Source organism: Trichoderma asperellum, chromosome 4, assembly GCF_020647865.1.
Source record: "Trichoderma asperellum chromosome 4, complete sequence".
Taxonomy (NCBI): Eukaryota; Fungi; Ascomycota; class Sordariomycetes; order Hypocreales; family Hypocreaceae; genus Trichoderma; species Trichoderma asperellum.
This window is the reverse complement of record NC_089418.1, coordinates 2,651,026-2,675,808: the sequence shown is the minus strand read 5'-3', so window position 1 is coordinate 2,675,808 and position 24,783 is coordinate 2,651,026. Positions and strand designations below refer to the sequence as shown.

The window sequence follows — 24,783 nt, the reverse complement described above, 5'->3', positions numbered from 1 at the left end:
ATCATACAACTTTTCGGTGCTCAAAGTAGGCCTTAATTACTAACAATGACGGCATCTTGGCTGAATCCATATGTAGACACTGATAAGAGTCACACGCCCAATCACGTGCAGTGGCTTGCCCCCCGGCCGGAGCTTACTGTACGTGCTCGCAGATCCAGACAGCGTGATTCCCGTGCCTTCAGCCCCGCCCATCATTTGTTCGTCCGAACCTCTCTCTATCTTGCACTATCCTCCAAGACCGGGGCCAGCCGGGTCCCTTTTGGAGAAGCTCCAGTGGCCATCTTTTTCTTTTCTTTTCTCTTTGCATCACTTTCTTTCATTTTTCCTCCACCGTTCATCAAACCCTTCATATCCTCCGCTTCTCTAAGGTCTCTTCTTGCCTCGCTACTGCGGATAGTTTGACGGCAAGAAGAGCTGCGAACATCGACGTGCAGTTCGTGGGTATGCTGGACTTGGCGCCCTCCGCTTGCGATGACCTGGGAGGCTGAGCAGTCAATCAGCAAACCATCGGCCCTGACTGCTTCCATCACCTGCTCGATCTTCTCATCATGAACTCTTCGAACCCGAGCGCGGGCAAGTCCCTTCAGGTCCAGTCAAATTATCCTCCAGCCGCTCAAGCAGCACCGGCACTACCGAGTTTCGAAACGACCCGCCGCGCGAATCCAGCCGCCGGAGGCTCTCTGCCGCAGCCCACGCCCCGAAAGGGACAGAGCTCTCGGAACCAACACCGGCCTCAGCGCCGGCATCACATAGGGGAGAGATTGGTCGACGAGTACGACGCCATGGCAGAGCTTCGAGCGCTCAGAAACCCGACCAGTCGGCGTGGACAGACATCCATTACGCATCTTTTGAATTACTCAGCACCGTTGCATCATCATCATCATGACCACGGCCATCACCACCACTCGAACCCTAGGTCATATCGGCGAAATCCAACCTGGGGTCCGGGCTCGGGATACCATGCTGTTGATAAATCTAGATACGTCCACGCCAACTACCGCTTCGTCGTCTCTCCGGAGGGAGACTACTCCAAGAACGCAGCCGATGCAGACCTTTTCTTGGATTGGTCCAATGTCCTGCAGGTGATTGCTTCATCTGAGTCACAGGCGGCCTCATGCCCTATCTGTTTGTCGGAACCAGTGGCCCCCCGAATGGCTAAATGTGGGCATATATTTTGCCTTCCATGCTTGCTTCGCTTCATGAACTCGGTTCTGAACGATGAAGAGGCGAAACCGGGGAAGGGTGCCAAATGGAGAAAATGCCCCATCTGCGAAGATAGCATCTATCTTCCTGAAGTGCGACCAGTGCGGTTTTACGCCGGCCAAGAGAGCCCCCTTCCCCGAGTAGGGGATGATGTTGTCTTGAGGCTTATGGCAAGGAACGCCGACTCTACGCTGGCTCTCCCCCGAGAAAGTGGAGCGGAAGTGCTCAGCTCAGGTGATAGCATCCCGTGGCATTTCGCTGCCAACGTCCTGGACTATGCTCGTGTCATGAAGGGCACAGGCGACTATATGGCCGGCCAGTATGATGAGGAAATCGAGACGATGCTACAACAAGCCATGGAAGACGAAGCGCTGTTCGGGCAGGACAATGAATGGACTCAAAAAGCCGTCAAAGCTGTCAATGCGGCAAAAGAAAAGATTGTATCCCTTGGTGGGGCTGACGGATCCAGTACAGCATCGCTCTCTAATCCGGCGAGACAGTCATCTGATGCCGACTTTTACTTTTACAGCGCCTTGCCTCACCTATATCTTTCTCCTCTAGATATCCGGATTTTGAAAACCACATATGGGTCCTTTGCAGCGTTTCCTTCTACATTGCTACCTAGAGTTGAACACATCTCGACTGGCCATGTCGTCGATGATGCATCACGGAAACGGGCAAAGTATCTGGGGCATCTTCCTTATGGCTGCGTCATTAGCTTTTTGGAATGCGACTGGACAGATATTGTACCTGCTGAAACGCTAGAGTCATTCATGCCAGATATTGAGAAAAGGCGGAATCGCAACCGTGATAAGGCTGCACAAGAAGAGCGAGAACGCCTTCAGTCCGAGAGGATAGAGGCTGCTGCCCTTCGAAGCCTTACCGGGTCCCGACGGCCGCATTCTCCGCCTGTTGAACCTGATTCGCCTCCATTCATGGACATGTCGGAGTTTCAGCCTTTAGCGGCACCATCTGGTACGACACCACCAGAACCAAGAGCAGGGTTCTCTACCTTGGCTTCGATGTCAACCAGCCCCTCGACGCAGAGGACGGTCTGGGGTACTCCCGCACTCTCGACGACTCCTGGGATGGAAGACATTCACCCACCCACCAATACTGACGATGGGTGGCTCAAAGATGAAGATTTATTCCTCAGCCCAGCCGAGCTTGCTAGGCAAATGGAAGCCTTGAACACCCTCGATAAGGACGAGAATGGACAAAGCAGCAGTTCTCGAGGCGGCAGTGGTGGAGGCGGCGGCGGCGGCGGAGGCGGTAAGAAGAAGAAGAAGCAGAAGATTACGCTCATGAGCACTGGCGGGCGGCGTGGCATCTAGGGGAATCGATACAGTCGATATCAAAGATGATTTTTTAACCTTTTCACGGGATCTCATGTTTAAGCTAGGCCGGAATTACCTGGAGCTCGATGGCAAGTAACGCGATTTTAGTTATTTATATATAATCACCTAAGGTGCCCACCAATATAGGTATTATGGCCTATTGAGTGGTCTTGCAACGAAGAAGCAGCGGCGATGATTCACAACGAGATTCAGTTGTTAGCACGACCATTGCAAGGCCCCTCATTCTCTATGCTAGATGGCGTAGCATAATACAAGCGTTGTTTTCAAATAAATCACCATTTAAACAATAACATTCCTGTTTATGCTTATAAGTAAATAAATATATATATATATATATATATTATGCACTCTCAATTTCAATTTCAATGTCAATCTCAAAAAGTTTCGTAGATGACGCTGGGCTTCTGGATCAGCATCAGTTGATTGCTTATCGGTCTTATCGAGATAAGATATTAGGCTGCGGGGCCAGCAACTTTTGTTCAATCAACTAAAATTTTTTTCCGCTGCCTTAGCCAGCGTCGCGTTATCGCAACTAGCTTCTGCTATCAAAAGGCAAGGAAAAAGAAAAAAAAACCTTTCTTTGTTGTAGAGCATGGCAGCCAACACATCGCCAGCTCTGACGTCTTCTTCGCACACAATGACTGGTTTACCACTCACTTCGGTACCGTCAATCTCGCCCACGGGCATCAATGGCAGCGAGAACAACAAGCTGCTGCTATCTTTGCTAGAGAGCCTGCGGCCGGAGAAGCGGCACGTATTTCTGCAACCGAGCGATGCGCTGCCAACGGGATCACTGAATGTGGTGAAAGACACCCTGGAAGGATTCGCCACGGAGGTCGGCGAGGAGCAGGAGATCAGACTGAAAGAGACCCGAAAGAGGAAAAGAGAAGGGTGGCCGAGGAAGGAGGAGATTGATGTGTTGAAGCTGCGAAAGGTGTACGTTGATGGATTCGAGACAGAGCAGGTGTGGCAGCAGGCCAGAAGAATAATTGGAAGCGTGCTGAAGTTTTCGGGAGGGTTGTTGGATGAATTGGAAGAAGAGGGCGAGGTGGCTGCCGCAAAGCAAGATGATGTTGAGGACGGTGAGGAGGTAGATGACGAAGAAGAGGACGAAGAAGAAGAAGAATCGGAGGAGGATCTCGACGCAGAATTGTCCGAGGATCAATTAGAAGATAAACTAGAAGATGAAGATGAGCTCGAAGAGGACCTTGAAGAAGAGTTGGCGAATGGTCTCCACGATGAACTGGATGAGGATGGTGAAGATGACGAAGAGGATGAGGAGGATGAGGAGGACGAGGAGGATGGCCAGGAATTCGTCGAAGATCCTGATGGCCTTAACGACGGCTTCTTTAACCTCGAGGAGTTCAACCGACAGTCACAATACTTTGAAGAGCAGGACGCAAAAGGAGATCCCAATACCGATCGAAACAGTGATGACGAAGATATAGACTGGGATGCAGATCCAACATTACAATCCAAATCTGGGTCCAAGAAATCATCCAATCACAACTTAGAAGATGATGACGAAAACCCGCTACAAGACGAGGACGAGGAAGATGATGATGACGACGAGGATGGCCCAACGTTCGGCGATATGGCTCTCGACGCACCGGAAGGTGACAGCGAAGATGAAGCTATGGACGATGATGCCATGGATGACGAAGGCATGGATATGAACGCAAACGGAGTCTTCTACAAGGATTTCTTTGCGCCACCCGCTAAGAAGAGCAAACCCGGCAAGCCAAAGAAGAGTGTTCACTTCAAGCCGACACAGCCTGCCGATGGGGATGTCGACAGAGCCATGGCCGATGTGCGCCGAGATCTCTTCGACGACGAGTCAGAGAACGATTCCGAAGATGCCCTGTCCGACGTCTCGGCGGGCGACCCCAGGTCCCGACGATCAGCGCACGAGCGAAGGCAAGCCAAGCTAGCAGAGGAGATTCGCAAGCTGGAGGCTGCCTCCGTGGCAAAGCGCGAGTGGACTCTTTCTGGTGAGGCCGCAGCTGTTGACCGGCCGCTGAACTCCCTCCTGGAGGAGGATCTCGAATTTGAGCACGTCGGTAAGCCTGTTCCTGTCATTACCCCGGAGGTGACAGAAGGCATCGAGGACATGATCAAGCGACGAATCTTGGCCCAGCAGTTCGACGAGGTATTGCGCCGACGACCAGATGTCGATGGTGTGCCGAACGGAACTCGCCGTGGCATGGTTGAGCTTGACGACAGCAAGCCCAACAAGAGCCTTGCGGAGGTGTACGAGGAGGAGCACGTCAAGAATGCCAACCCGGATACCTACGTCAGCCAGTCCGACGAGAAGCTGCAGCGCGAAGAGAAGGAGATTCAGGCAATGTGGGGCGACCTCTCCAGCAAGCTCGACGCCCTCAGCAGCTGGCAATACAAACCCAAGCCCACCGCGCCCACCGTCTCTGTCGTTGCGGATGTCGCCGCCGTCGCCATGGAAGATGCCCAGCCCACAACCGCCTCCGCCATTACCGGCGAGTCCAGCCGCATGGCTCCTCAGGAGGTCTACAAGGCCGGCGCCGCCACTGCCGAGCAGGGCGAGATCGTCACCAGCGGCGGCCTGCCCCTCGCTCGCCAGGAGATGTCCCGCGAAGACAAGCTGCGCCGCCGCCGTCGTGAGAAGGAGCGCATTCGCAAGGCTGGCGGCGTAGATGCTGCTGCTTCTACGACGGCCAAGGGTGGTGCGAAGAAGCCGCTTTCTGCAAAGGCCAAGATGCAGCGCGAGACGATTGCGGACCTGAAGAAGGGCGGCGTCAAGGTGATTAACCGCAAGGGTGAGATTACGGACGTGGAGGGCAAGAAGACCAAGGTGACGGCCAAGATTGCCTCGGGAGGAAGCTTCAAGCTGTAATAAAAGCGATGAATTGTTTTTTTCTTCTTTTTTCTTGGTCAATGAGCGGTGGGGGATGGAGAGAGTGTGTGGGAAGATGAATAATTTTTTTTTTTGCATCTCTATACATACATGTACATATATAAACCTATTTCTCTGGGAAGAGAGATTTTAAAGTCTGAAATTGTCATTACATTTGCCTTTGGCTGCTTTTTAATGCATTGGGCTGATTTGTCGTTTTATTTTTTGTTTGCAGAATATGAGAATTTAGATTATAGGTAACTATAGGGAAAAGAGGAAGAATATGAGAAGGGCTAAGAGTATCTGTTTACTCATTTATTCAGAGAAAGAGTTTTAAACTTTTTTTCCTTTTTTTTTCAATTCATTTTATAGACAATATTCCTTTCACTTCTCCCTTCTTATAAAAAAGAGAGATTTGCTTAACCATTCATTCATATTCCAAGCCCCCCCTTAACTTTAATCAAGTTCGTTATGCAGCCAAAGAAAAAAAAGGTACAGGAGTCATCAGCGATACCCTATCAAATCATTACCCTTTGTGTGTTGTGTTGCGCCTACTTATAAGCTCCAGTGGCGAAAAACTGCAGAAGCGGTTCTGGATCTGCATCATTATTCAAGTCCTCTCTCTCTCTCTCTCTCTCTCTCGTCCATTGCTAGACACCCAAGAATCCCTCTTCCCGACGAAAGCGAGGCGAATACGGCCAATTATGGATAGAGTTAACTGGAGGTAGCATTCTTCCCTTTCTGAATTCATACCAGTAGGATATAAAAAAATCTTTGTTTCGGTGGTGGGTAGAAGAATAGGCTTATTTCTCAGTTTCAGCAGGCTGTTCCTCCACCACCTTGGCCTTCTTCGATTCAAGCTCGGTAGACTCCTCATCAGCCTTGCGCTTACCACCATTGTTTACAGGGATGGTAGCCTCGTCATCCTTGGGCTTCTTTTTTCGCACAAGGCCCGAAAGATCCACTGCGTTCTTGGTAGCCTCTTCAACGCGAGCTTGCACTTCGGCAGCGGATCCACCCAGGGCAGCGCCGAGAAGGCCGCCCAGAGGGTTCACTCCTTCGCTCAGCAGCTCATTAGTGCTGAGAGGGTCCTTTCGAAGGTCGACAAGCTGTAGTTTTGTGTTAGCAAGGAAAGGATAGCGAAATGTGCTGGGCGCACATTCGGCAGGGTTGAAATAAGAAGCTCTGATCATTTACAACATACTCTTTGCTCCAAGTCGGCAATGACTTCCTTCATCTCCTCGACAGCCTTACGTGACAGCTCGTTGTCTTCTGGAGAAGCTGAGCTAGCGATTTCGACTTCGATGGCCTGCATCTTGAGCCTGAAGCTCTTAATGGCAGCCTCCATCTCGACAACAGCTTCGTCGCGGAGTGTCTGATCAATCTCCTCGCGCTTGGTATTCTTGCCCTCATCATCAGCAACGGTGAGGGAGGCAAACTCTAGCGCAAGAGAGAGCTTATAATGCGCCTCAGCGATGATTTCGGACTCTTCGGGGTACAGCTCGATCTTGTAATTGAGAGATGTGCGGCCGTCCTCAATGGCGTTGGGGTATCTATACAGTACCAATCCGATTAGCTGCGTCTCGCTTCGCCAAAGGCGCTACGTGAGAAGAGGAGGAAATTGCTACGATTGAACGTACCGCTCGTTCTCGAGAGAGATTTCAGCAAGGCAGTCGTGGGTCTCTGCGAGGCGCTCTTTGATGTGTCTGACGGCCGAAGAGTCTTCCTTGGCGGCTTCTTTGCCCTTGCCCTCTGCCTCTTCTTCTTCTCTCAGCTTGTCCAGTTGCTTGTGGTAGCAGACACGGGCGAGATCGAGAATTTCAAAGGCAGTAGCAAGGTCGTCTTCTTCTTCCTCGTCTTGGTCTCCCTCTTCCTGGCCCTATATTGTTTCAAATGATGGGTAATTAGACAGCGAACACAAAATGCTGGCATATTACCCACCTCGTCTTCGTCAGACTCGTCGTCAAAGTTCTCGTCGCCCGTGAACTGGAAGAAGAGCTTCTTGCCGTCTGGAACATCATTCTTGTCGTCGCCCTTCTTCTCCTTTCCCTCTTCTGACTGGCCCGCGGCAGTGGCTACTGTTTCCTCTTCCGGTTTGGCAGCCTTCTTGGAGGAAGCCCCACCGTTTGCCTTTGTCTTCTTCTCGACGGGAGCAGAGCCGCCAAGAACGTCACTCTTGCTCTGGCCGACCTTGAACAAGCTGCGGCCGTAGTGGAACAGGATCTCGGCGTTCTCTGGTGCGGTCTCGCCGTTGATTTCTGCCTGGAGAATGCTCGCTCTCGAGAAGATGTCGGCGGCACCTTCGTACTTCTTGTGGGCGTAAAGCGCGGTGCCCTTGGCACTCAAATCGGCGAGGGTGACCTTTTTAGACTTGATGTCATCGTCCACCTCGGACTCCAGTTCTGCCTCTGCCGGTGCCGCTGCATCATCGTTGGCCTCTGTCTCTGCTTCAACTTCTCCAGCAACGTCAGTTTTGCTAGTCTCTTCGGCAATTGCCTCTGCGACAGGCGCAGCGTCTTCAGCTGGTCGCGTCTCGGCAACGGGATCCGCCATGGTGAAGAGCTTGCTTAGAAGCTTAGTAGCTAACAGACACACGCGACAGAGGGCGACGGAGTGAGCCGCAGGAGAGCAAAAGAAAGGTTCTCCTCTTCCAACGTCTATGACTTCAATCAGACAAGCTCGGCCGAGATGAATTGATGCTGTGCGACCCGAATTCGAAGCCGCAGAGATGGAATGCGAATTGCAGAAGCAGCGGAAAGCAGCTGTAGTCCAGCGCAAACAGCTGATCTTTAGACTGATTGGAAGGCCTGCTGCAGTCGTGACGTGCGTTCAGCTCTCTCGCGTCTGATTGGCCACGAGGCAAATAGTGGGGTCGGCACTTTGCACGCGGCGTGGCTGAGTGGGGCTGGGGAAGAAGAGTCGGATTCAGAGCTTCTCCAGCCTTGATCAGCGCTTATTGCTTGCTCTTGTTGCTACCCTACAGGCCGCCCATCGATTTACAGTTTTGGCTATCAGGCATGATTAGCTGCCCTTTGACAAGCTGGCACAGCGCCCATGGCAAATAACTTGGCCAGTTTAGTTGCTCTCGGGACTGGAACTTGGTCTGGGTTTCGGCTTGTTTCGGTTTGTTTTGGGGAAAGGAGTATGAAGCACCACTTGTACATACAGTCCTACATATACCCTTCACCAAACACCTGACTTCATTCAGCCTTAGCGCAAACCCGTAGCGAGAAGCGGTGCACCAACGAGCTGAAAGCAGTTACAAACCGTGAACTTGGCCCATGGAAATAGGTAACTCGTTTTCACACGTTATCATGAAGATTTAGTACATGCACCAAGCTTTTGCGCCACCCGTGAAGTCATTGCTGAAGCATGCGCTCATCGCTGTCATGTATGCAGCCAACTTGGCAGCCCAGGTTCCAAAGAGGCATTGATTTGCCCTCTTATAAATATGGCGTAAACCCAGTTGTGAACCGACGTCAGACCACAACTTGTTCACCACTGGAACATCCAGAAATTTGATTTCCATAGCCCTGCCGATATAAATATAGTACTAACTCTTGAATATCGTCAACATTCGAAGCCATGTCGTCTAACAATACTGAGGTGCCCACCGAGGTAACCATGAGCCCGTCTATATTCCGGCCAATCGAGATACTATTACTGCCATGTTCCTGAAACTTACCCAAGCTGCATTAGGAATGTTACGGCCAGATGTGCTGGCTCACCGTCCCCGTTGTAGACATCGACAGGGCCAAGGCCTTTTACGCCGAGATCTTCAACTGGGAGATCAGCCCCGAAGGCGTTCCCAACGACCGGCCCGGCGTTAAGGAGCTTTATTACTTCAATCGCGGAAAAACGCTGCATGGCGCTTTTTGCGTGATGGAAGATGGATTCCACGTGATCAACCAATCAATGGGTTCTACAGATGCCATATCCGTTCATCCGAGCTTCTACGTCAAGAACTGCAAGGATACACTCGAGGAGGTTGAAAGGCTTGGTGGCAAGAAGCATCTGTACGTTGACTCGCTCTCTGTCTTTTATCTTCTTCTATTTCTCCTGGGAAAGAAAGAGAAGATAGGTGTAAGGATACCGACGAAATGGAACAAGCTCACTGATAGTTTTCAAGGCATAAGACGGAGATTGGTGGGGACATGGGCCATTATGCTCGATTCATCGATACTGAGGGCAACTTGATCGGAATCTGGTCCAAAATCTGACTCGGATAAATGACAGCTCCATTGTCTTCAGCTAACTACTACCTAGTAAATAGTTCATGCAACTAGTCTGTCGGTGGATTGCTGCTGCTGGTAGTAATTCGACGGAAGAAATATCGTGCGTTTTATGCTTGCTTATGAAAATAAATTAATACCAAGAGCCTTCTGCTAAAGATATTCCGGCTCTATGTATATTTCTCAAGTTTGTTTGAGCATACAGAGTAGACTCCATCACCGTACCCTTGGTAGTTACTACTAGTACACTGCGGCTCATACTAATCAGGGGCCTGTACTACCCGGGGACTTGTTAGGCGACGATGCTTTTATTGCTACTCTGCCGGGTTCCGAACATCGTTGAGATGGCCCGGAAAAGCAGGGGGGGCGGGATATGAGAAAGTGGGATCCTCGGTCTGCAGCTTGACAGCGGCCGTATTCTTAAAGGACTCAGTTTCTCCAGGACCGGATGCCTGCCATTGAACTCTATCCCACGTTGCATCTATATATACTATGTATGTACATGTACTTTTATTGGAAGAAATACCTGCCTAGTAGTAAAGAAATACCGATGCTAGAAGCCGCTGCCGGAGAAGCCTCATGCGGCACTGCGGACCGTTGCCGAGCCGAACTAATAGTCTAGAAGCTACATGTACGTACATGCGTCCGCTGCAAACTGCTGTTTCTGGCAGGTTGTTCTAGTGTATTTAGATAAAGTAGTTACTGATTAGATATTGACATTTCATCTGCACAAGGCATGCTTAAGGCTCTTCACAAGTGCCGACTAGATTATATCTAATTAAGTTTGAAAGCGGGCGAAGCCTCTGCTGACCAAGCTATGGTCCAAAAATACCACAATGTCGATATACCATTGCGTGACAGCTCATGCTGTTTGGGTTATGAGGATTCCCCATCTTGGAGCGCTATCCGTGAGTTCTTGCGATACTGGACTGCTCATATGCCGGATGCCTATTCGTGGAATATTATTCTAGCCTCATTCTGTTTGGGACTCCTACACGATAACGAGATAGGCAAACGTCTTCATTATACATATCATGTACTACTATCATGCACTATCATGTATGATCTATCGCACATCAAAAGCCCGTAAGGATGACGAAGCAAAGGTTTGGCAGTTCAGAAAGCTGCCAGCGCTTGCTCCATGTTCGAAAGAAGGAAATGCTACACTACCTAATCGGTTAAGAAGCGTATGCCTACATCACATACTGCTTTCTCAAGGAACTGAATCGTTTACGCCCGTTACCTTGTACGCCCGAGCACAATCGATCCACGATAATTTGTTAGTTATACTCCGCGGGGGTCAAAACCATGATAATACGTGTACTAAATACAGATTTGATGACTGAACAACGAAACTCATCCACGCTGCTGATCTCAAATAGGGAGGCGGACTTTGAAGTACTAGTATATCCGTGGGACCTAGGTAGGTATGTATGAACTCCGTTTTTTTTTGTGGACGGGCGTAAGGCTGCTCTCCCCCCACGATATCTGGAGCCGGTTCGGTCTTACTATGCTAGCTGGCTGAGAGGGGCAAAAGCGTGATACTACTCCTGCACGCGATTTGGTGTTTTGGGCTTTACCCAGACTCGAAGGATTGAATACGTATGTACTAAAGTAGGATGCGAATTGCCTACTGCTATGTAGTGGACTCGAGGACATTCTTTTCTAGCAGTTGTAGTTTCTGATATTGCTATGGATTAGTCGTAAAATGGGCTAGTTTACCAATACACGGGTATCCTGCTGACAGTCATGGCATCTTACAGAACAAACAGGGGATCGTAATTAGTAGCTGAGACGATATTTACCAAAAAGAATCAACTCAACGCTAGTGCTGCAAAAATTACAGCACCTCCTGGTCAGAGTCTGAAGCACAGCCCTGACATCGCTTTTCCAACAGACGTGATAGGAAGGACTTGCATTCTCCTGATGGAGTTTGCCCGCGAAACGGACGGGGAAAGGATAGGGGATGAGGGAGGGCGGTATTCCGCGAAAAGGCATTACATGCTAGCAGTATAGCACTGGTAGTAATCACAGGAGAGGCTGTACAGGCAGGCGTATCTGTATGCGCTTCTCGGTGCTCCGTGGGGACTTGATACGTGGTCGAGAATTACTCCGGCTTGGACTTTGGCGGCATTCACTAATACCAACAGCAGTACTTTCTTTTTAAGAGCAAAACTCCTGCTGACACTAGAGGATACGAGCAACGACAAATTATTAGATAATACGTAGCACAATAATAATGCTAGTGCCTGCCTATCTATCACCTAGCACTTCTGGGTGATGGTACTGGCATCATCATACGCTCTCCATCCTTCGTGCTTCCTATGCCCCGTAGCAGTATTCCATGGCTCATTTTATGCCCCAAGCAGGAGGACGACTGCTTATGGAGATGGCAAGGAAATTTGGCTGGATCCAGTATCCGTACTTCCGCAAAGATAGACTGCGCCAGCGCCAGCGCTGAAGGTGATGCAATATGGAGAGCTTAAAGAGCGCCCGTCTCATTGGGGGGTAATCTCTGCCAGCTATGCGGGGGGTTCGCGCCGTGATTGGCGGAGAATTGCAGCGTCCAAAACGCGCTGGCAAATAGGGAGAATTTCTGCGCTCCGGCGCTGCAGAAAGGCCCTGTAGACGGCGCTGGTAGTGGGTCGAAAGCGAATCGCGGCGGCAAGGCTGATCTCGCTAAAGCCGCCAAGTACAGTAGCAGACAGCACAGGCCCAAAAGCTTCGCTCCGGACGGCGCAGCGCGCTAGCCAGGCCCTGCTCCAGCGCAAGCTCCAGCGGCTCCCGTGCTGGGGTTGGCAGCGACGATTTGCGGTGCACCCCACCAAAGCTGGGACCGCTGGGACGGAAACATGACTGGAGCGCAAAACCCCACGCTGCGCTGGCTTGCTAGCCAAGTACAGGCTCTTTTTCAACATCAACAAAATCCTTCTCGCGGATTCCTGGCGCATTGGGCCCAGCATCCCGTCTAACGGCACCGGCTCTGTTGCAAAGCTGCGTTGCGCGCTGCTGCTATCGTGTGATCTATCGCATAAAGTCGCCAAGCAGCGCCAAGCGCCTTGAACGCTGCTCTAGGCGCATCCTGCCTCTTCGTCCGTCTCCATCACCAAACATCTTTTGCCTCTGTCCAGGGCTTTGCTTTCTCGCCCTAGATTTTTCGCCTCCCTTTGTATTCCTTGTGTTCTCAGTCGATCACCCAGCGTCTAGTGAACTGCAGAAGAGGTTTGCAACTTCGTCCTCAGGGCGCAACCCGTGGAAATCTAACTTGGGTCAAAATAGAAAGAGGGAGACTAAAGAGGAAAAAAAGGACTTTTGGAGGGGAATTATGGTGACTGCTCTGCTCTCGCTTTTATCACGAGCCACCGACCGTTAAGCCTAGATCCTGGACCGATTAACATCTTACGACTACGACTACACGCAGCTATTTGCCCGAAAGGCCACCCGATAAACGAGCGGCACACCACCGAGCTCGGTCTCGCTTCTGGCCTATAGGAAGGATCAAGATTAACTAACGCCTCCGCTTCATGTAAGTCTTTGGTCCAAGGAGGTGCCAGGGACCTACACTGCTTTTCAGGCAAAAGAGGAAAAAATAGGGATCCTCTTTAGTTTTGGTCTCTAATCGGCGTATACTACTTGCACAGAGTCGAATCCTCTGGGCTCCTCTTATTAAGGCCTGCGATCTGCCATCTGCTTCGCCGGCGACAAGCCATCTCTGGCAAAACTGAGCCTACTCTCGCCACTGACGCTAGAATTTTCCAAGATCTTTCTCTCTCTCTTCTCGTATCACAGCTGTCGGAGACTATCCGGCCCCTCGGTTGTCAGTCGGTGCTCCTACTGGCTTATTGGAGCGGCTGCCTGCATGAGCCACAATTTTGTCGATAGACGAACACCGCCCGCATCGCAATCCTTCTGTTGCTGCGACCTGCCTTAACTGGGGTTTCGTCTTCCTCAGGGGCCTTCTGAGACCTACATTTGTAGCCTACTAGACGCCATTCTTCGCGAATAGCTGCTGCCTAGTCGAAACTCGGAGTTTAGCCGACCTCGCGGATTCAGTTACCTGGCTCGCTGTACCTATCACAGCTAAGGAGCGCATTCGTCGCCCGCGACACTAACCAGAGCCCCTTGGCCATTGGCGCTCTGGGATTGGAAGAGACTTCATCCTTTCAAAGTCCCTAGGGCCATCTATTTTTCGACTCCCCTGGGCACAGACTGTACATGTAACGTGGAGTTTGCCAGGGCCGCTAAAAGACACAAAACAAACGCTCTGCAGGCGGCGTCTTGCATTTTACCGGAAGGGCCGACCGCCTGGAGCTCGAGGGATCTGTCAGTTTTCATCGCTCGGGCCAAGCTAACCCGGCATCGCTCATACAATGGCAGCTGTCCAGCAATTGCTGGTAAGCCCATCGCCTGCGCCAGCATCCGCCCCTTCACAGCGAATCAACAACGATAGTTCGGAGTCTAGCAGCATGGAGGTTGACAGCAGCACCGGCAATGACCCGGTTATGATTGACAGCGGATTGATGAAGGGCGCGCCGCAGACGGGGGATTCTCGGATAGTCGTCATTGTGTATGGGCAGGGGCAGGAGAACGTCGTCTCTGTTTTCGCAGAGGTTCTTGGGAAGCCAGTCAAGCTGAAGCTGCACTTTAAAGATGTTGATCGTGAGGACGAGGGTTTTGTTATTGGTCTGCCTCTTGGAGACGCCAAACAGGATGTGGAAGAGAGGGACCAGCAGCTCCTCGTGGCGATTAATGCTCACTGCGTTGACCTAGGAATGCCTCCCGACCTGCATCTTTCGATCCACTGCGACTATGAGTTTCTCTATACCGAAACCCCCTTCTCTAGGCGCGACCTCGCGCGATTCATCTCATTCACATTGGGTCAGACCAGCCCGCACAGTCAGCTGATGGCCAAATCGAGGACATTCTTCATCTCCACCACATTTCCAGACGTTCATGCGGCTCTTCCCAACTTGGATATTCTCACCGTTGGGGCGGATGCGGTTGAGATCCGTGTGGATCTTCTACGCGAGCCCAAGGGCGACGGTGGCTTTTCTGACATCCCGAGCCTGAGCTACGTTGGACAACAGGTCATGCTGCTGCGCCAGAGAACAGAGCTTCCCATCATTTTCACCACCAGATGCACAGAAGAAAATGGAAAGTTTCCCATGGATAACCCCGACTTATACTATGAATACCTCTACCGGGCCGTCCAGTGGGGTGTGGAGTATATCGATGTTGAATTGTGGCTGCCTGAACAGATTCGAAAGAAGCTATACGAAAAGAGGGGGAACTCTCGCATCATGTCTGCATTCCACGACTTCTCGGGCACGTTTAAGTGGCCGTCACAATACGCACAGGAGGTTTTCGTAAAATCCAAGCAGTACGCCGATATTGTCAAGATGATTGCCATAATTAACGACCACAACGAGAACTTTGAGCTTGAGTACTTCCGCTCAAAGATAAAAGCCGAGTATCCAGACGCGCCGCCACTCTCAGCTGTCAATATGGGCGAAATCGGTCAGTTTTCAAGAACGCTGAACACGGTATTCTCGCCCATCACGCACCCCCTCCTTCCCATCATTGCGGCTCCTGGGCAGATGAGCACGGCCGAGATCAACGGCGCCCTGGCACTGCTTGGCCAGCTTCCAAAGAAGTACTTTTACGGCATCAGCAGCGCTGCTGCTCGGAACATCGCCCCGCGAGCGCCCTTTTACGAGAAATGTTTCAACGAGCTGGGACTACCGCACCAATTTGCTGTGGTGGAGCGCCAGCACAATAACCCGGCAGGTATCCAGGCATGGTGCAATCAGAGGGACTTTGGAGGTGCCTATCTCGACCCGGGGTTGTCATACCAGACCATCATGAGACACAATCCTTGGTTTTCGACGCTGCAGAACGGCAAAGGACCAATCTTGTCCGAGGCGGCACAGGGGATCGGTATCATCGACACAATCGTTGTGAAGCCTGCGACTTCAGGATTGAACACGACGCCGCCTTCTCAGTTTGAGGGCGCTCTGCCGCCGGGAGGGCAGCCGGGCTTGGCCTCGAACACTTCATTAGTCTTTGACAATGCCAGCTGGAGAGGCATCTTGTCTACACTAACTCGTGATTTAGCCCCCTCCGCTTACTTTGGCCGCACCGCAGTGGTGCTGGCATTGACCGCCGACGACGCTGCGCCAGTCTTCTTTGCATTAAAAGCTCTCAAGATGTCAAAGATATACACTGTCGGCTTCAGAACGCCCTCCACGTTAGCCCGAAACGCGCCCCCGATCGAACAATTCATCAGCATGGAAAGTCTTCAGCGTGCCCGATCTGTGGCAGACAACCGAGCGCCGTTTGTTATTATATCAGCACTTGGCCGAGGCAAGAGCAACATCGTCGGCATGTTACTGCGAGTTTTTGGAGAGGCCGATCCCGAGACGTCATCGAACACGAAAAAGGTCTTTTTGAACCTGGCCGAGGCGGCATCGCAGCAGAAGAACGATCCTGTTGTAGTCGCCGAACAGAGTGGGTTTACCGCATACGATGCGGCTGACGTTGCGGCCTTTACAACCGTCGAGAGCCTACGGCTGCTCGTCGGCCAAAACGTGCCATATAGCTTCGTACGACTGGCAAGCGGGAGGAACTTGTTCTGAGAGGCTAAAACGATTTTGATTCTGCAAAGGATTTGGCCGATATTATAATACCCACTGAGAAATGGCCTAATCCTCGTTTCGAAGGGGCAAGCGCTGAGAAAAGAGAGGAACTTTTGTCTACTGAGCTGTTTTCTTGCCTGTAATTTTACTCTTTTTCGGGAAAGGCCGACATGGAAGATGGTCGGTATCCTCTTTCTATTTTGGTGTATTTGCATCTGTGGCGTTGGGATCGAAACCAGTGGCCAGCACAGAGGGCATGCATTGATACATGGCGTATTGCCGCGAGGGAGGAAGGATGATATATGCATTTTTTCCTACTCTTTCTCTCTCTCTCTCTCTCTCTCTCTCTCTCTCTCTCTCTCTTCTACTATCTGTTCTGTTCTGTTCTGTTCTTTATATATATACCATTGTATACGGGAGATATACACGCTGTATATAGCCGATGAAAGAGAAGGAGAGAGGTTCGGGTTGATATCGGAGATTGCATTTGCATACGGAGCTGCAGAGAACGTGGATGATCTACAGCTGGGGAGCGGAATTAATACCGGCATCATCATCATTACGACGGAGACCTACCTGAATATGTATCTACTAAATATTGATATACGACACAACACAAACCTAGTTCAAATCAACAACAAGGTCCTCGGAATTGAATCTTTTGCATTGTGCTCCCCCTGGTCTGTGTCGTAAGCGGCCCCGAACGGTCAGCTTACACGCGCACTGCATTGGGCAAGATTGAGAGACGTAGGGATTTGATAGGCGAGGGGCGAAAAAGGAGGGGCGCCGCCCTACGGGTAGGTGCTTGTGCTACAGCAAAAAAGGGAAGCGCTGACCAAAGAATCCCGATTGCAGATATTTATATCCTTTCAGAGGGGCGAATGAATACTGAAAGACATGCTGCGTTGTACGGAAGGTGGGTGTTTTTTTCCCCCCTTGTCGACTGCTGCTCTGGTATTATTCCTGGTTCGTCTTTATCATTACTAAGCTACCAAATAGCTAGGGGTCTTTTTGCCTATAGCATCATAGCTCCCTACCTATGTCGGGAGTATCTGCAGACCTCGATTTGGAGTAGGTAAAGTGGCCTCGTATTCACGAACTGCTACAAGTAGGCTAGGCATGATACCCTGTGTAGGCATCTATCTATATACCTTACCTATCTCTTAGTAAGTAGTACTATCAGGAATCGAGATAGGGTTGGACTGGGCACCAGCTTATTAGGACGTTAATCTTCCGAGTCAATGCCGTGGGCTAGACGAACGGCATGGCGTCGAAAGGTAGCATCAGCTATGCATGCGCTTTGGAATAAGCGCTGACTGAAGCGAGCCATACACATGTCTTTGTTTGCAGCCGCTCTTTTGTCCAATGCCATCTCCAGACTACCTCATACCTCGCTTGCTCTCCCTTCCCTTCTATTCAAATCGTGCTTACAACGGCCTGTCTGCGGCTTGAGGATTTCGATAGCTGACACGGGAGGTGGCACGCGGACACTCCCCGTTTTCAAAGGGTCTTGAATCAGCATGCATTGCACTATGCCGAGTGTAACGGCCCTGCTGGGCTACGCGATTTGCCCACCGAACTGGCGCGGTATTCTTACCGCCGCTACAAGGTAGCAGCTTGGCGACATTAAGCGCGGGCTGGGGGAGGAAGTAGGTATTTGCCATTTCTCGCGGAAATAGATGCTGCTGAGCTTGCTGCTGTTGCGAAGACAAGCTGGAAGCGGAGATTGACACGGAGTGCATGGAATTTGATATTAGTATTCATGGCAGTCGGATCTCCTCTGCAACGATCTCCTATTAACCTTATAATCTACCTAGAAAGAGGATTATTAATAGAGACGCAAAACCGGTTTCTCTTTGTGAGATTCTCGTACAATATTACTGTACCATTCATTGCTCCGGAAATATCGACTTCTTCTTCCAGATGCGAGTCATTGCCAACAGTAGCTGGGCGTTTCTTTTCTCCCCCTAGGGGTGAGATACACGATACTGGGTACTGCTATTAACCAGGTAGGAAGGAGCTGGATTCCCCGAGTTAGCGCTTCAGCCTAGCCGAGTCCCTTGAATATTGAACCACTTTTGCCACTATTTTTTGATACCCGCCCCATGACTGTGCAATTTTTGAACCTCGCGCTCTATACGTTTAGACTCCGTATATGCACTTCGTATACCTAGGCCTAGACATATTATCTACTATCTTCAAGGAGGAAGGCGGATGGCTAGCAGTATTATTTTTGTGGAATTAATTCCGCCGAGATGGAAAAGGAGTCTTCAACAAGTAATAAAAAAAGAAGAAAAGACAAAGGAAAGGAAAAGAGAAAAAGCTTCCACAAAGTGGAGGTACCTGTAACGATCTTTGCGCTTTTTGCAAAGGAGAAACCAGAAGAGACCCCCTGTGTTGCGTGCGCACGGCCGAGGCCTGTTTCGATCGATTGATTAGATTTAGTTTTTGATGCGTCTGGTGTTTTAGCTGACTCAGTTTGACAGCACGGAGGGGGGTTTGAGCTCAATTTTGCGGAAGACATTTTGTTGTTGTCGTCAAGTCTGCAAAGTGTTTAGGTTCTCTTGACTCCTTTTTTTATTTTTAACTGGTCCTGTAATATTGTAGGCGCAGTATCAGTTACATTGTAGCAGATAGTCCCTAGTACGAAAGTAACAGCCCCGGCTCTAGTCGGGTTTACTTGTGTGTGTGGTTCTAGGCATGGCCAGGCGACCCCTGTCAAACAGAAGAAGAAAAAGGAACAATAAGAAATAAGACGAGTTCGAAAAGTTAGCCCTCTTTACCGGGAACCTTTCGCTGGGCTAAAATGGAGCTCACGGTACGGTAGCAGTTTCTGCAGGGCACGGCCAGCAGTTCCAGTTGCTTGTGACAGCCATGCCGGTCGATGAAGGCGGCACGAACCCCAGCCACCCCCACAATATGGGCACCCAGTAGGAATGGGCGAGCGTGCTAAAGAGCACGGGCTGGGCGTTAGTACAGCGCAGTAGTAGTAGTTCCATGTGCTACTGTGCCGTACAGTTAGTCGTGAGGGGCAATCAACGAGGCGCGAGGCGTGAGTAAGCGAGAGCTTAACATAGTAGCTGCAGCTGCCAGCACCCGACTCAGGAACTCAGGAATCGGAATCACGACTCGTCTGAGCGCGCGAAGCAGAGAAAGCATGAGCTGGGCCCGGTTTCTGCTCGGCAGTTGGGCGGGCCTGTCATCAAAAAGGAGAGGCCCTGTGCGTGCCCTGTGCCTGGGCCAGGTTTGAACCGGTGCGACTCCAGCGTGGCACTAGCATGCATGGAGAAGACAGACCCTGGTTCATGGGTGAGATGAGACCGCCAGCGGGCCTGATCTGATGCGGCAATACACAGGCCAGCCTCGAGATCTTTTTCGACCGATGGTATCTTGACGGCATACCCGGTGTGGTCTGCTGCAAAGGGAGGTACAGTACTTGGAGGCATAGATCCAAGACAGCTAGTCCCGAGGGGCTGACGATAGTGCTGCTGTAATCGCCGTCCATTGCATTGCATTGCATTGCTTGCTCAATGCAAACCCGCTTGGGCCTGGTCTCTCCGTTCGGTGGGCGAGGGCCAAACGAAAAGCAGCTGTCCAGAAATATGTCATATCATGTCATGTCATGCCGTCGCTTCTCTCACGAGACACGAGAACGTGGGACGGTGCGCCGTTCTCACTTGCATGAAGAGATGGGCTTGACGGCCGCCACGACATGCTCTTGTTGGAAATCCGCTCTCGTAACAGTTACCAGATGAGCACAGTACCGGTATTAACTCCGAAATAGTACTATCGTAGGTATACATACATTCAGTGCATGTGGTATTGTTGAATCACACACTGGTGCTTCGCGGGCGTTTGGTAGGGATGCTTCGGTCAAACACCGTCGCCTTCTTGTTCCCATCATGCTTCCTGGGCGTCAAGTCACTGCTGTCTGTAACCTGTAAAGCCCCACGGTATTCCAACCAAAGTCTGGCTGACTGTCTTCACAACCACTAGTATTTCTGTTATGCCGCACGCTTGCCTGTCTCATAGTCAAGGGTTCCGAGAAGCAGCGTAGGCTCGGCTTCAATTTAGTTCCAAGGAGCCTGGGGTGGCTCCAGCCTTCTCAAACTGCGGAGCACCGCTTCGTATGGCCGGCCGGCGGGCAGGGCAGGCCAGAAACATAATCAACGATATGGGCGGAATGGGGGTGGCTGCCCACTAAAAGCGACCTAGCCCGGTTCCGACCTGGAGTTGTCTGTGAGGCATTCCCAGATTCGTCCCCTTCTATGCTGCATCCCTAGTTCATAGGGCGCCAGAAGCACGGTTTACTAAACAGGCGCAGCCCACCCGCAGCTCTCTCCATGGTGGGTGCCAATCGGGGGAAAGACGCCGAGCAAGGAACAATTGAATCTCGGACACCTACAGCCTTTTGTTTCCCCAAGGGCACGAGGCCGAGTCTGGAAACTCGACCTATTTTGCACAGTTTGAGAGATTCATCCCTCGCCTCCAAGCAGCCATCGCAGTGTAGGTGGCCAATCTGCTGCTGCCCCGAATCTGCTGCGTCTTCTCCTTCTTGCATCTCGACTTTGACGACTGGCAGTGGGTCTGGAGCTGCGAGTGTCCTGTCTCGAGACCAAACGTCGATCCATCCAGATCTTGCAGCTACTTCCATACTTGTTGCTGCTCTACGCGACAGCCCGCCAATCGACGAAGCCTCGAAACAGCGTGGTCGGCCATGAATGAGTCGCAGACCAGGCCGGTGACATCCTCGTAGCCCGCAAACCGCTAGGGCTGTAAAGGCGGAAACCATTTGTCCCGTCACGTCTTCCCGGAAAGCGTCTCCTCTCTCTCTTCTCAGCGCCGCCAATCCTCGTCCGCCCGCCGCCCGCAGCCTCGCTCGCCTCTCACCGTCTTGACCTTGTTATTTTCTCCGCCAATCTGTCTTGTCCGTCCGTCCCTTTTCCCTGGCCGCTGGGGACGTCGTCGTCAACCGTGCGCCGGCATCGCACCGCACCCGCAGCCTCGGCCCGCGCGTCTGCAGCAGCAGCAGAAGCAGCAGCAGCAGCGCAATGAACGCTCCGCATCGTCCTGCGGCCCAGCCCGTGGCTCTTCCGCCGCAGCGGCCACAGGTTGGCATTGAGCGCTTGCCTGCGCGGAACGTCAACTCGGAGCCTCGTGAGTCGATGAATTGCAAGTCGTGCCGGAAGCGAAAGGTGAGTTTTCAGTTTCAACGTTTCCCCTCCTGGCTGTTCTTGCGCCGCTCCCCTATTTGATACCCACCATGATTATAAATTACTGTGCGCAAAGATTCTCGTCTGACACGGAGTCTTTCCTCTTTGTTTTGTGAATTAGATCAAGTGTAATCGTCTTCGTCCTTCTTGCGAGGCGTGTCTGGTGTTTCAATGCCCGTGTATATACGGTAAGTTCTAATTCTACCTCCTTTTGGCGGGGTCGAGGGGGGGGGGGATGTGAGATTTCACCTGGGAGCCGCGAGCGAATTTTGAATACATCGGCGTCACTGCAACCCGGTTTTTAGACTTTGAATTCAAGTGCTCATACTATTGGTCCTTTATAGATGCCGTACCGAAGAAGCGAGGGCCAAAGACTGACGTCTTGGAGGCTCTCTTGAAAAGAGTGGACGGGTTGGAAGCCAAGCTGAAGGAGAAGAATGCCGAGAGCGAACAGCCATCGTCTTCGTCAGTATCGACAACGCAAGACCCTCCAGCAGCTGAATCATCGACAAAGAGGCAGCCAGCCGAGCGAGATGCCATAGAACCTGTTGCCAAGCGACGGGCGACTGAGGAGAAGACGATGGCGATGACAACGCCTAATGTCACAGAGCTGCCGCTTTTTTCCCCACAGACGTCGACGACTGGGTGGGTTTCTCCTCGCCTTATATACATTGGCATCATCTTTATTGAATACTGATAGAATACTAATCACGACAATAGAGACCCCGCCACACCTGCCGTACAGACAGATGCTCTTCTCGATACCTATTTCAATCGCTTCCACAACAAGCCTTTCCACATTGTGGATGAAACATTGATCCGGAAACGCATCCAACTCAACCAGCTTCCCCCCTTTCTATTCAACGCCATTGCCGCCGTCGCCGCAAGGTCCGTTTTCATCCCACTCAACGTATCCTCTGACGTTTTTCTTGCCTTCGTACTCAGTTTACTGCGGACCGTCTTTCTCACGTCTCACATAGGCATACACCGCATCCCAATGGGTTTCGAGCAGCTGTCAAACTGGGCGATGACTATGCCTCTCGTGCTAGGAGCGCCATCGACATCGATGAGCCTTCCATTGACAATCTCCAAGCAATTGTCCTGTTGGCGATTGCATATACCGCCTCAGGAAAGGGGAGGAAAGCTTTCATGCTAATAAGTACGTGCATACGCCCCTCTTCCAATTTTCGCGGTTTATGCCTCTATTATATTGTAAAGGAACAGCATATCTGACTTGGGATATAGCCAACGCTATTGGCATGATCATGGCACTCGAACTCCATCGTGAGATGGACTCACAGGCACAAATATCACCGATGGAAAGGGAAACTCGAAGACAGCTCTTCTGGTCATGTTACCTATTAGATCGCTTCTCGGCATCTGGTTCAAAGCGTCCATCACTTATCGGCGACGATTGTATTGCTCTGCGACTTCCCTCATGGTCCCCAGTGGTTTCTGGAATGCCTGTGAACGGCGATTTCTTCATCTGTGGTTCCAATTTGCAGTACTTCCAGGGCAGCGGCAAAAAATCCCAGGGCACTTCGGGCATGCTCATCGACATTACGCGCATCCTAGGTGTGACAAACCGATATCTTGCAGCTGGGGGTGTCAAAGGCGACTCACATTTCCCTTGGCACTCGCTGTCAAATCTATCCAAAATCAGACAAGACTTGGACGTTTGGGCCTCTGGCACAGATGGCGTCTTTGCCTCGACAGACGTTCTTTTCGGCCAGACCGACTCAACTGTTCTCGTATTATGCAAACTCATCTACCATCTTATTCACTGTCTGATTTACCGACCCTTCCTCCCCATCAGCCTCGCCGAATTAGCCGGAAATGGACAACATCAGTCCTGGCAAATTGAGGCAACCAACATGTGCTTCTTCCATGCAAACGCCATCACAGAGCTGGCAGAAATGGGTAGGCAGATGCAGAGTATTGAGTGGCCGTCATTTGTCGGCTACTGTATCTGCACCGCCGGCACCGTTCATATCCACGGCGCGCATTACGGCAAGCAAGGCACCAGCGGCGAGATGAGCGTCTTCAGCTCCTCCGCAGACTTCTTATCACGCGAGATGCAGTTCTTGAGCGATCTGCGGTTTACCTGGGCCATTGTTCAGCACCAACGAGATATGCTCCGACGATTATACGAGGCTCACCGAGAGCTAGTAAAGACGCTTACCGGAAACGCGATGCGATATACCCCCGGGTTCCAGCTCGAGGACTTTTTCGACAGATATTCTAACATTGGAGGGCCCGGCGGACCAACTTTCCACTTCGACACAGCCAACCTTAGCTTGGCGGACGAACTGGTTGACTACTCCAACGAGCCGACGCCCTTGTCTGACGTGCAATCCCCTTGGCCTACGGAGAACAGGCCGAGCCACAAACGGAAGAATACACCACAATCCTCCCTCCAGGGTATTCCTCTGCCCCTCACTCCTACCATGTCGGTGACGAGCTACCCCCGCCAAACTATACCGATGCAGCCCGGGTTGATGGCCGCCCCGTCAAATCCTGCTGTCGCTGCCATGGCTGAGATGATGCCCACACACGTGGATCCTCAGCAGCAACAACATCACATGAGCACCATGCGCAGCACTGTGGACGTCAATTCGGCCTCTCATCCAGCTATGGCCGGCTTTGGTCTTTCGCATCCTGCTCACGCAGGTGCAGGCCCAGGTATGGCTGCCATGGGCGGCATGCCATTTAGTCCCACATTCACCTATAACCTTGCATCTTCCCAGAATGCACCGAGCGTATCTCAGCAGCCAGCCATCAACGATACCAGCGGCGGATTCGACATCATGTTTGGAACATTATCGGCCAGTGCTTATGGCAGCCCTGCTACATGGCAGGCAGGAGTTAGCCAGACCACTCCAGGCGCTACGGCTCCTAGCCCAAGCAACAAGAGCAATACGGGTAGCACTGGCACGACGGGAGGCGACGAGAAAGATCCCTTTATGAGCTTGTTGGAACAGCTTGCCAACGACGAGCAGAGACAGAACAGTGGACTGAAGAGCGAGCTTGATTTCTTCTTGTCGGGCACAGGCAATTCTTCATGAGATTGATAGCCAAAACTGAGAAAGGATATTTTCCCCAAGTTTTATCCTTTGAGCTTTGATCACCTTCTTCACTTGTTTTCTTTCCTCGGATCTTATCACTTCTATTATACGATATTGAGGCACATACACATGAATAGCAAGCTCTCTCTCTGATATGAAGAAGAATATAACTTACTAGCCGCAGAGAAAGTATACGTTGACGAGTTTA

General features: G+C 51.4%; 6 protein-coding genes across 6 annotated transcripts; 5 read left to right on the top strand and 1 right to left on the bottom strand.

Annotated features, from left to right (window-relative positions):
- Positions 1–201: 201 nt before the first annotated feature.
- On the top strand, positions 202–2,846 carry TrAFT101_007289 (uncharacterized protein). Its single transcript, XM_024908823.2, has one exon. It carries the CDS (start codon positions 549–551, stop codon positions 2,535–2,537), a length of 1,989 nt encoding a protein of 662 aa, XP_024756519.2. The 5' UTR covers positions 202–548; the 3' UTR covers positions 2,538–2,846.
- A 282-nt stretch (positions 2,847–3,128) lies between these two features.
- TrAFT101_007288 (uncharacterized protein) lies at positions 3,129–5,741 on the top strand. Its single transcript, XM_024908824.2, has one exon. The coding sequence runs from the start codon at positions 3,154–3,156 to the stop codon at positions 5,428–5,430; it is 2,277 nt and encodes a 758-aa protein (XP_024756520.2). The 5' UTR covers positions 3,129–3,153; the 3' UTR covers positions 5,431–5,741.
- On the bottom strand, positions 5,467–8,196 carry TrAFT101_007287 (uncharacterized protein). Its single transcript, XM_024910234.2, has 4 exons — positions 7,372–8,196; positions 7,071–7,309; positions 6,635–6,983; positions 5,467–6,539 (listed from the first exon to the last, which is right to left on the bottom strand). Exons 1-4 carry the CDS (start codon positions 7,981–7,983, stop codon positions 6,234–6,236), a joined length of 1,506 nt encoding a protein of 501 aa, XP_024756521.2. The 5' UTR covers positions 7,984–8,196; the 3' UTR covers positions 5,467–6,233.
- A 681-nt stretch (positions 8,197–8,877) lies between these two features.
- TrAFT101_007286 (uncharacterized protein) lies at positions 8,878–9,803 on the top strand. The gene is made up of 3 exons (XM_024901137.2): positions 8,878–9,048; positions 9,130–9,446; positions 9,560–9,803. Exons 1-3 carry the CDS (start codon positions 9,016–9,018, stop codon positions 9,648–9,650), a joined length of 441 nt encoding a protein of 146 aa, XP_024756522.2. The 5' UTR covers positions 8,878–9,015; the 3' UTR covers positions 9,651–9,803.
- Positions 9,804–12,589: 2,786 nt separating this feature from the next.
- Positions 12,590–17,411, top strand: TrAFT101_007285 (uncharacterized protein). The gene is made up of 3 exons (XM_066128005.1): positions 12,590–17,094; positions 17,153–17,213; positions 17,297–17,411. Exon 1 carries the CDS (start codon positions 14,033–14,035, stop codon positions 16,295–16,297), a length of 2,265 nt encoding a protein of 754 aa, XP_065984119.1. The 5' UTR covers positions 12,590–14,032; the 3' UTR covers positions 16,298–17,094; positions 17,153–17,213; positions 17,297–17,411.
- Positions 17,412–20,735: 3,324 nt separating this feature from the next.
- Positions 20,736–24,762, top strand: TrAFT101_007284 (uncharacterized protein). Its single transcript, XM_066128004.1, has 6 exons — positions 20,736–21,492; positions 21,632–21,698; positions 21,855–22,155; positions 22,231–22,398; positions 22,491–22,669; positions 22,756–24,762. Exons 1-6 carry the CDS (start codon positions 21,349–21,351, stop codon positions 24,573–24,575), a joined length of 2,679 nt encoding a protein of 892 aa, XP_065984118.1. The 5' UTR covers positions 20,736–21,348; the 3' UTR covers positions 24,576–24,762.
- Positions 24,763–24,783: the final 21 nt, after the last annotated feature.